The following is an 11,757-nucleotide window of genomic DNA, read 5'->3' as shown; positions in this document are numbered from 1 at the left end:
CCAAGGCACTCCTTTTTAAATTTTTTTTTTTATTTATTTGCAAGCAGAGAGAAAGAGAGAGAGAGAGAGAGACAGAGAGAGAGGGAGGGAGGGAGGGAGGGAGATAATGGGTGCTCCAGGGTCTCTAGCTGCTGCAAATGAACTCCAAATGCATGTGTCCCTTTTGTGCATCTGGCTTTGTGTGGGTACCTAGGAATCAAACTCAGGCTGTTAGTTTTGTAGGCAAATGCCTTAACCCCTGAGCAATCTCTTCAGCCCCCCAAAGCATTCTTAACAAGAAAAACTATATAATTTAGATTTCATCAAAACTAATATATTTTGTACAACTAAAGACATTGTGAAGAAAGAAAAAAGCAACCCCCAAAATGTAAGAAGCTAGTGTCAAATCATCATGTATCTGATAAGGGATTCCTACTGAGGAATTAGAAGAAGCTCTTATAATTCAACAGCAAAGAAACAATTTAATACACAAAGGATAGAACATGTTTTTTTTTTTTTTTATGGGGGATGGTTTGAGACAGTCTATCTCAGGCTGGCTTCGAATTCACCATTCTTTTGCCTCTGTCTCTTGAGTACTCAGAGTATTGATGTTTGTGCTAGCATTTGCTTAAATAAATCCTTCTTGAAAGAAAACACACAGCCTGGGGAGATGGCTTAGTAGTTAAAGGTGCTTGATTGCAAAGCCTGATAGCATGGGTTCAATTCCCTAGCCACTCACATAAAGCTGGACAGGCATTCAATTGTAGTAAAAAGAGATACTGGCATACCCATACACACACACACACACACACACACACACACACACACACACACACATGCATGCAGGTGCAAATAAACAAATTACCATTAAAAAAGAAAAGAGGGGCTGGAGTGATGGCTTAACAGTCAAAGCACTTGCTTGAGAAGCCTAAGGATCCACATTCAATTCTCCAGTATCCATGTAAACCAGATGCACAAGGTGATGCATGCATCTGGAGTTTGCAGTGGCTACAGCCCCTGGAGCACCTATTCTTTCTCTATTTGTATCTTTCTCCTTCTCTCTCTCTCAAATAAATAAATAAAGTATTAAAAAAGAAAAAAGATATGCAAATGGTCAAAAAGTTATTACAATATGTTTCTAATTGCTAGTTTGTTTGTTTTTTTTCGAGGTAGGGTCTCAGTCTGGTCCAGGCTGACCTGGAATTAACTCTGTCATCTCAGGGTGGCCTTGAACTCATGGCAATCCTCCTACCTCTGCCTCCCAAGTGCTGGGATTAAAGGTGTGCGCCACCACGCCCGGCTCTAATTGCTAATCATTAGTGAAATGTATATGAGATCCCCAATGAGGCGCTAACCTCACACACATTATAACTATGAAAGACAAACTAGAAAATGACAGGTGCTCTTGAGGAGATAGAGAAATTTAAATGCTTTTCACTCTTGGTGAAAAAAGGTATGTGTGCATAACATTGTATACATATGAATGTGTGCATATTCAAGTCTGTGAATCCACAAAAGGTTTTTTGTAAACAGACGCCAATCCAGGTTAGCTCATACTTCCAATGTAGCTGAGGATGACTTTGAATTATTTTTTTTTAAATTGGGACCTTTAATATATGAACATACAGTAATTTTACTATGTTCCTGGCCTGGCCCTCCTCATTCAAGGTAGTCTTGCCTCTGTTTTTTTTTTTTTTTTTTTTTTTTTTTTTTTTTTGTTTGGTTTTTTCTTTTTTTAAGTTTTTATTAGCATTTTCCATGATTATTAAAAAAATCCCATGGTAATTCCCTCCCTCCCCACCCCCCACACTTTCCCCTTTGAAATTCCATTCTCCATCATATTACCTCCCCATCACAATCATTGTACTTACATATATACAATATCAACCTATTAAGTTTTTGAGGTAGGGTCTCACTCTAGCTCAGGCTGACCTGGAATTCACTATGTAGTCTCAGGGTGGCCTTGAACTCATGACAGTCCTCCTACCTCTGCCTCCCAAGTGCTAGGATTAAAAGCATGCACCACCACGCCCAGCTGCCTCTGTTTTTTTATCTCACTTTTTTTGTCCTCTTCCATCCTTCATGTCAAATGGTAATGAGCTCATAACCTTTTGGTATTATGGAAGTATCAGCACCCAAAGAAGGATTATGAATGCACCAGTCAGTTCACATTGAAAAGGACAGTGCCCCAAAGAACACCTCCATACCTTGTGGCTCTTTCATTCTTTCCACCCATTTAGCCAAAGAACAGTGTAAGCTTTCTTCTAGGGTCCATAACTCTTCAAGCCATAGGCTTCTGACTTGGTTTTCAGTTACCAGGCATGAATTCCTTCCCACTGAGCAGGTCTTATATCCAATCAAAGAGCAGTTGGTAACTCCCATATCCTGTGTGCCATTATTGCACCAGTGGGTACATCTTGCCTGGCTGATTGATATTGTAGCTTGGAATATCCAATAATTCTTCAGAAGTTGGTGATGTTTATCCCCCAGTAGCTCATTTTCTAGCATTATGAAAGATAGCCAACAGGGAGCTGGTTTCCATCTCAGTTTCACTATGACCTCTCAATGTCCTGAATCTGCAGCCTGTGATATCTTCAGCAACTGTGTCTTAGCATTTAGTTCTTGGAGGTAAACAAATACCAAATCTTGCAAAATTCTAATAAGAGTTACAATTTTGTAACCTTATTGAGGAGAGGTTTGGAAAAGAAAACAATGCATCCATAAAACTCAAAAATATAATTTTAGGTAATAACAGTACTTTAAAATGATAGAGAAAAAGCTGAAGGAAAAGAGACATCCTGTCATGCTTGCATTGTAATGGGAAATATAAAAATAATATTTATAAATTTTAAACATGAAATTATATATTCTTTTTTTTTTTTGAGGTAGGGTCTCATTCTAGCCCAGGCTGACCTGGGATTCACTATGTAGTCTCAGGGTGGCCTCAAAGTCATGGCAATCCTCCTACCTCTGCCTCCTGAGTGCTGGGATTAAAGGCGTGTGCCATCACACCTGGCTATGTATTAATTTTAACTTTAAAATATTTTTTTGGAGAGAGAGAGAGAGAGAGAGAGAATTAGCACACCAGGGCCTCCGCCACTGAAATCAAACTCCAGATGCTTGCACCACTTAGTAGGCACATGTGACCTTGAGCTTGCCTCACTTTTGTGCATCTGTCTTAGGTGGGATCTACAGTGATCAAACATGGGCTCTTAGGCTTCACAGGCAAGCGCCTTAACCACTAAGCCATTTCTCCAGCCCTGATTATACATTCTAATGGAAGCTAGCATAAGAAAGGAATAAATGTCTGACACTTAAGCCACTGTAATTCAAATCCTGTAGAGCATAGGAAAAGTCGTATCAAAAGGTAGAAAAAACAAAAAGAAAGAAAATGATAAATAAATACAGAAATAGACTGTTGTATGATAGTAAAATAAAAACAGACACAAAAGGCATAATAATAGACTCAAAACTATTTAAAACAAGAACAAAACTGCAGAGATAAATAACTGAAAAATAATATTTAAAAATTCCAAAACCTCCTCCCAGAGTGTTGCCTTATTTCAAGAAAAAAGAAAGCTGGATGTTGTGGATCAGTTCTATAATTCCAGCACTCTGGAAGTCAAGGTGGGAAGAACACCATTAACTGGAGTCTGGCCTGGTTTGTAGAATGGATTCCACAACAGCCTGGACTATAATGAGAACCTGACACCCACCAAAAAAAGGTTAACAGATAATAAGTAAAATTAGCCAGGCATGTAATCCTGGCAACCAACTGTAATCCCAGCAACCAAGAGGCAAAAGCAGGAGGATCTGTGCAAGTTTGAGGCCAGCCTGGTCTATATAGCAGGTTCCAACCCAACCAGGGTTATGTCATGAGACTGTCTCAAAACATAGAAAGAAAGAAAAAGAAAGTAAAATTAAAATGAAAAGCACATAAGGTGTCAGTGTAAAGGCTCCCTATATATGAGACAGTAAAGAATAGTCAATAAAATGAAAAATAGTCTCTTCCAAAAAGAGGAAAGAAAAAGCTTCAGAAATTCACAAAGGCAGTGATAAAGCAACTGGAAATGTCAAGTGTTGGGGTTTAAAATAGAATTTTAAACCCACTCCATACTTGGTGCTCATTACTATCAGTAAATACACTTCATTAGTCTTTTGTTTTTGATATTTCATTGATCTTATATGCTGTCTTCCATATATTGTCTGCTAGCCTGTTTTTTTTTAAAATATTTTTATTTATTTATTGGCAAGCAGAGAGAGATAGAAAGAGCATGGGCATGCCAGGGCCTCTAGCCACTGCAGATAAACTCCAGATGTATGTGCCAGTTTGTGTGGGTACATGGAATAAAACTTAGGTCTTTAGGTTTTGCAGGCAAGCACCTTAACTGCTGAGCAATCTCACCAGCTCTGTTCTCCTTTCTTTAAGGTGATATATCAACTGTCAGTCCAGTCAGGCAAGACTCTGCCAAATCTGCATGTGCTATTTGCAAAGACTCTGTTATAACTCCTCCTTGTCCTTTCTTTAGGTAGGAGAAACCTACTACTTTCTTTAATGTTTAACTCCATTGATGGGCTGGGGACATGGCTTAGTGGTTGGAGGCTCTTGATTGCAAAGCCTGCTAGACCATGTTTACTTTCCCAGTACCCATATAAAGCCAGACACAAAAAATGGCACATGTGTCTGGTATTTTCACTTGCAGTGGCATGAAGCCCTGGCGCATGCTCACATACACACATACACATAAATAAATTAAAGAAATAAACTCCTTTGATGATTAATTTTTATAAATGATCTGCATTTTTCTCTCTTAGTTACCTACTAATTGAACTTTTAATTGTTTTAGTGCTTTTTTTCTTTTAGGGGGGTTAGAATAAGGGTTAGGGATGGGGTAAAGTGTTAGAGCTAAGGGTCAGGTTTAATGTTTGGGTTAGGGATTATGGTTAGGACTAGGTTTAGTGTTAGGGATTAGGGTTTATGTTAGGGTTGGGGCTAGGGTTAGTGATTAGTGGTTAGGGATTAGGGTTAGGCAGTTAGGGTTAGGGGTATGAATGGCATTAGAATTAGGGATTAGGAGGTAGGGGTTAAGAGTTAGGGTTTGGGTAAGGTGTTAGTGTTAGGGTTAGGGCTAGAATTAGGGTTAGGGTTAGGAGTTAAGGAGAATTGTTGCTTATAACGTTGACAGTAAACAGATATACTTTCTGTAATAAAAGATTAGCTGCCCTTTCAGCAGTGTAACTCTACAGTAAGAGCTCATCCTGTGAGTTTTCTCAGTTACAAACTCTGTCTAAAATCATGTTTTTGCAACACCATCCAACAGCCATGAAAATGGCAACATGCAAAAAGATAAGAAATAAAAGCCAAGCCAAACACATCTTTAGCTGTGGGCTCACCAGTGCAGAGAGGGGAAGAAGAAACCTCATCCATAAGGTAAGTCAAGAGGGCCTAGTGAAAAGACCCTGGCAGCCCAACCCTCAGGACAATCCCACACCCTCAAAAACCTCAAATCCTCCAAGAATGATGGTGTACACCTTTAATCCCAGTTCTTGAGAGGCAGAGGTAGGAGGATTGCCCTGAGTTCGAGGCCATCCTGAGACTACATAGTTAATTCCAGGTCAGCCTGGGCTAGAGTGAAACCCTACCTCAAAAAAAAAAAAAAAAAGTTGCCAAAAACAAGGGGGCTGGAGATATGGCTTAGCGTTTAAGATGTTTAGTGTTTTGCTGGCAAAGCCAGGTTTGATTTGCCAGTACCCATGTAAGCCAGATGCACAAGGTGGAACATGTGTCTGGAGTTTATTTGCAGTGGCTAGAGGCCCTAGTGCATTCTCTTCCACCTTCTCTCTCTCTATCTCTCACCTATGTTTTGCTTTCTCTCTTTTTAAATAAAAATAAATAACCAAACCTCAACTCCATTTGTTGGCTTTGGTGATCCCTCTTGTGTACGATAAAAGGGTTAGCAGTGGAGAGGAATCCTGTTTTGATACTGTCTAGATGGCTTGGAGGACAGAGATCTTGAGAGAGATTCTGTTGTTTAAATTGAGCAATACTGAGGGCCTGATTTTAACCTGGTACAATCTGAGGGCCAGAGTCAGCCCTAAGAGCCAATTATGGAGAGTGAGAGGGCTAGGCACAGACAATCTAATAAGTATAGGCTTAAAAAAGTTCCACTCAGAAGAGAAAGGAAGGGTACTTAATAGGTTGGTGTTGTATATATGTAAGTAAAATGATTGAGATGGGGAGGGGATATGATGGAGAATGGAATTTCAAAGGGGAAAGTGGGAGGGGGGAGGGTATTACCATGGGATATTTTTTATAATCATGGAAAATGTTCATAAAAATTGAGAAAAAAATTTTAAAAAGCTCCACTCAGGCAGTAAAGTGTATAACCCTGTCCTCATCAACTGAGAATAGCATTTTTAAAAACATGTATATGTGTGTGATATTTGTGTGCATGTGTTGCACTGTGTGTGGCTGTGTGTGGCAGGGTTGACATCAAATTCCTTCATCACACTCCACTTAAGTTACTGAGAAGGCACTCTCACCTTAAACCAGAGCTCATACATATTGCTAGTCTAAATAGCCAGTTTCCTCTGGGGATCCTCTCCCTGAGTTCTGAAATTACAGGCAGACTACCATGCCCATCTTTCATTTATGTGGATGCTGGGGATCCACACTCCAGTCCTCATGCTTGTGCACTGAGCCATCTCCCCAGCCTTGGTTTGATTTTTTGAAACAAGTTTGAGTTAACCCAAGTGGGCACCAAGCTTAATAAATCTACAGCTGAGACTGGCCTTGAACTGGTGATCATTATAGTTTTAATCTCCCAAGCACCGGGATTATAGGCTTGCACTAGCTCATACTGCAGTTTGATAGCCTTGAGCCTGAGGTCAGAGAGTAAATCAGACAAGAGTCCATGTCAAGAGTCTCTGTTAACTAACTAACTAACAAAATAAGTAAATAAAAATTTAAAAATATGTATTCATTTGAGACTGGAGAGAGAATCACTTGAGAGAAAGGGTGTGCCAAGGCTTCCTGCCACTGTGATTGAACTCAACAAATGTGCCACTTTGTGCATTTGGCTTTACATAGGTTGGGGGGAATTGAACTCATGCCAATAGGCATTGCAAGCAAGCAGCTTTAACTGCTGAGCCATCTCTCCAGCCCATGATTTTATTTTATTTTATTTATTTATTTGACAGAGAAAGAGGGAGAGAGAGAGAGAATGGGTGTGCCAGGGTCTTCAGCCACTGCAAATGAACTCTGCATGCATGAGCCCCCTTGTGCATCTGGCTAATGTGGGTCCTGAGGAATTGAACCTGGGTCCTTCAGCTTTGCAGGCAAGTGCCTTAATCACTAAGCCATTGCTCCAACTCCATGTTTTTATTTTTATTCTCCTCTTACATTTATCTAATTTCCTTCAAAATGGTCTCATTAATTGTAAAAAAAAAAAAAATTCTTTTCTTGTTTTCTGCTGTTTTTTTTTTTTGTTGTTGTTGTTTGCTTTTTTGTTTTTTGAGGTAGGGTCTCACCCTAGCTCAGGCTGACCTGGAATTCACTATGGAGTCTCAGGGTGGCCTCAAACTCATGGCGATCCTCCTACCTCTGCCTCCCAAGTGCTGGGATTAAAGGCATGCGCCACCGTTCCCGGCTCTTTTTTTTTTTTTTTTTCTGAAGAGAGTTTCACTATGTATCCCTGACTGTCCTGGAACTTGTTATGTAATCTAGGCTGGCCTTGAACTCACAGTGATCCTCTAACTCTATCTTATCTATCTGTATGGTTGTACCTCCCCAGTGTTGTTATTACAGGTATGAGCATATTTTTCTTGAGAAATGTCTCATGTAGCCCAATCTGGCCTCAAACTGTGTGGTCAAGAATTACCTTGAACTTAAAAAAATATATTTTTATTTATTTGAGAGAAGGGGAAAGTAGAGAGAAAAAGAATGGAAATACCAGGGCCTCCTATTAGGGCCTCCTGGTGCTGCTAATGAACCCCAGTTGCATCATCACTCTATCTTGTTCCTGATCTCAATGGGAATTCCTTCAATCTCTCCCCATTAAGTATTATTTGGGTTTTAGATCATTATATATAGCCTTTATTATGTTGACATAAAGACGTTTTGATCATGAAGTGATGTTGTATTTTGTCAAAGGCCTTTTTTGATTCTATGGAGATGATCATGTGGTTTTTGTGTTTAAGCTTATTTATGTGGTGTTAATTTCCATATGTTGAACCATCCCTGTGTTCCTGGGATGAAGCCTACTTGATCCAGGTGGATAGGATCTGAAAAGAGAAGATTCTTTACCCAAAGTTAGAGTAGCATTAATATAAGGGTATAAATATTAAGAGAAGTGTTTACTGGGCAGTTTGATAAGCATAGGATATACATTTTTCCAGACATCAGCAGATGTTACACCCCTAGGGCTCATGACTACCCCTGTTTTAAGTTTTCAGTATCAGGGATGTATTTTCCCCCATGGAGCGGGCCTCCAGTCCAATTAGAGGGCTGTTTGTTTCCACCATGACAGACCTGCCACTATAGCACCCATTGGCTTATTTGGCCTGGCTGGCCAATTATAAGGCTTGCAGTGTCCACTGTTGAGTATCTTCACTGGTGGTATCTCTTTCTCCCATTGAACTGCATGCAGAATGGCTTCTTCCAGGTTTCTATCAGCTGGCCTACATGGAGGAGGTTATCAGCTCACTTCCAGCAGGATTTCTCAGTGGCCTTACAGCCCAAGTATGTGAAGTCTTCAGCAATAGGCAATTTCATTTTTTAATTTCAGCCACTACCCACTTATTGTTTAATTGTGTGTTGTTCAGTTTCCAGGAGTTGCTGAGTTCCTGGCACATCTTTTGTTGTTGATTTCTAACAATACAGCATTTTGATCTGATATCGGGCAGGAAATTATGTTGATCCTCTTAAATATATGGAGGCAGTCTTTATGACCCAGTAAATGATGTATTTTAGAGAAGATTCCATGGGCTGCTGAGAAGAATGGGTAATCTGTGGATTTTGGGTAGAATGTTCTGTAGATGTTCATTAGGTCTAATTGATCTATGGTTTTGTTGAGCTCTCTTACTTCCTTGTTAATTTTCTGTTTGGATGATCTATCTATTGTTGATAGTGGAGTATTAAAGTCTCCAACTATGATGGTATTGGTGGTTATTTCTGTTTTATTGTTGTAGCAGACAGCTTCAGGTTCGCTGAGATGAACTTTAAGACCAGGCACAATTATGAGGGAGGGATTTATTGAAGCTTACAGATCCAGGAGAAGTTCCATAATGGCAGAAGAAGCTGGCCTGCCTTCACAGGACCAAGCAGAGAGAGAGAAGCACAAGCCTAAAGGTCAAATGCCACAGCACACTTCAGGAACTCCAGCTAGGCACACTTTGCATATCTTTAGATTGAAATCTGAAACCCACCACCACACCTTAAGATCCACCCAGTGACACTACCTCCAGCAGGTGGCTACAGATGCAAACTACAAACAAACAACTGAATATATTGTGGGCCACCTATTCTATTCAAACCACCACATTCTGCCCTTGGCCCCCAATAGATTTATAACCATCATACATTGTAAATTGTACTCAGTTCAATTTCAAAGGTCCCCACAGTCTTGACCAATTTAAGATATTAAGACCTGTAAAATCAAACAAGTTAAATATTTCTAACATATAAAGGCACAGAGTAAACATTTTTTTTTTTTTTTTACAATATACCCAAAACGTGTTTATTGGGATCATTTGCCATTCATCTTGATCAAGCTGCCATTAGTGCTGCTTCCTCCTGAAGGAACATCCTTCTGTGAGCCTTGCTTTTCCTCCTGTAGGCTGGCAGAGGACAGTGGAGCAGCCGACACACAAAACTACCGTTTGTGCATGGCTGAAGACCGTGGTGATTTTATAGCATCCTGGGCACTTCACGTCCATGAAGTAGGAATTGGGGCTCTGCACCAGGCACTTCTTCTTGTGTTTCCTCTTCTCCTCCTCTGGAGAGGGGTGAAGCAGATCCTTGGCGAGAGGCATGTTCTTGCAGGGAGGTCGTCACCGCCGGACCAGAGTAAACATTTTTAACTGGTATAAGGCAAGAAAGGAGAGACTAAAACAATGCAAACTCAACCACCATCAAACAAACATCAAATTTCTACAGTTTAAGTCCAATACAGCCAAAGATTGACAGTCTCCAGATTTTCCAATTCTGCCCCTCCATCTGGGCAGAGTAGCCAGGGAACACTTCCATCTTAGGCCAACAGTGCACTCTATGGTAGCCCTTGCATTGTCCTGGTATGTACAAAACATCTTCAGGTCTTCTTGCAAACCATGGTCTATCTTCCAAAGCTCTTTCAGCCTACCAGTGTTGGGCCCTGAAAGGCCTAGGCGTGAGGCCTAGTGGAATTTCCTGAGCCTAGCTAAAGTTTGGCGACCTGTCTCTGGCCAGCTATGACTCAGCAGGATGCCTAAGGGCTTCTGGCCTGCTACTTCCTCATGGTAATTGTAATTACCATTTCAATAGTTAAAGTTTACTATTGGCCCTTACCTCTTCTCCCACACTAAAATCCCCGCCTTCGTCCCCAACATGATATAAGCAACTGCTCAGAGTAATAAAGTGAGTTGTTCCTGCATTGCAAAGACTCCCGACTCAGTGTGGTTTTCCTCCGGTGGCCAGGAGAGGTTTCTGAGTCTTCCAACGCTCATCATCCCCTCAACCCCTAGGGAGGAACCAGCAGGCCTGGTCCTTCCCTCGGCACTACCTGTGCGGGAAGGAGCCCCGCATATCAGGGCATCAGGCCCTACCTCATGCTGCATTTCAGCAGCAGCTCCTGGAAGCATGTGCAATTCACAACCACTCCTCCTCACATTTTCATGCTTCTGAAACCAATACCAGGTGTGCAGAACACAGCCATATTCTTAAATCACAGACAAAAATAAATCATAACCTTGAAAAGCAGATTCCTGAGACTTCCAGCCAAGATGGTGACCATTAGCTGTGCTGCAAATACCAGGGAAAGAAAGGTAAGAAATAAGGGTTATCAGGGTCTTCTTGCCAGTGGGAGGACACAGAATGGGGAAAAACAGGGAATCGTGGATCCCCTCATGGGTAGTCCACCCCCCCCATACAGCCACCACAGCCCACATCCCAAGCAGCTGTGCTCCATTCGTGTGCCCCCCAGCCCGCTGCGCTGTGCTCCATTCACATGCGCAGGTGTGCGGGGACCACTGCTGTGATCTGATCTGGCCATCGCCAGACCCAGCCCCCTGCTGTGCTCCCATTGTGCACCTGCTGGCCAGCCTCAGCTGTGGCCCAATCCCGTGCCTGCCATAGCTGCCTCTGCACTACGATTGCACATGCAGCTGACACAGTCCCACAGCAAGAGCCACACAAGCCCAGACTGAGTCATTAGCGCCGGCTCAGGTGCCACCCCCTGCCTGTCCATCGCCAACCATCCCCCACACCCCTATGGCAGGGGAACTCAGACAGTTTGCAGGACCCAGTGATCCCAGCCAGAGTATGGGCAGTTTCAGGGCTTGCTACTTCAGTCCCCCTCCAAGCTCAAAGGCAGGCAGCTTTGGTGCATTACTGGGTGAGAATTCAGGCAACTTTGGTGCCCCTGTCAGACAGTAGACAGGCGGCTTTGGCAAGAGAGAGCAAAAACCCAGGCTGCTAGGGAACTGCCCAAGACTGCTTTGGATTCCCATTGAGCTAGAGCCCAGGCTGGTCCACCCACCTACCTACCCATAAACTGTCATGGGTAGACCACAGGGCAAAAAGAA

General features: G+C 41.9%; 1 protein-coding gene across 1 annotated transcript; it reads right to left on the bottom strand.

Moving 5' to 3' along the window:
- Window positions 1–9,702: 9,702 nt before the first annotated feature.
- LOC123459387 (40S ribosomal protein S27-like) lies at window positions 9,703–10,029 on the bottom strand. The gene has a single exon (XM_045145873.1). The coding sequence runs from the start codon at window positions 10,009–10,011 to the stop codon at window positions 9,757–9,759; it is 255 nt and encodes an 84-aa protein (XP_045001808.1). The 5' UTR covers window positions 10,012–10,029; the 3' UTR covers window positions 9,703–9,756.
- Between the last annotated feature and the right edge of the window lie 1,728 nt (window positions 10,030–11,757).

The sequence above is a fragment of the Jaculus jaculus genome, chromosome 3 (genome assembly GCF_020740685.1).
Source record: "Jaculus jaculus isolate mJacJac1 chromosome 3, mJacJac1.mat.Y.cur, whole genome shotgun sequence".
NCBI classification, from domain to species: domain Eukaryota; kingdom Metazoa; phylum Chordata; class Mammalia; order Rodentia; family Dipodidae; genus Jaculus; species Jaculus jaculus.
Note: the sequence above shows the minus strand (reverse complement) of the source record. Positions and strands in the feature narration are given on the sequence as shown.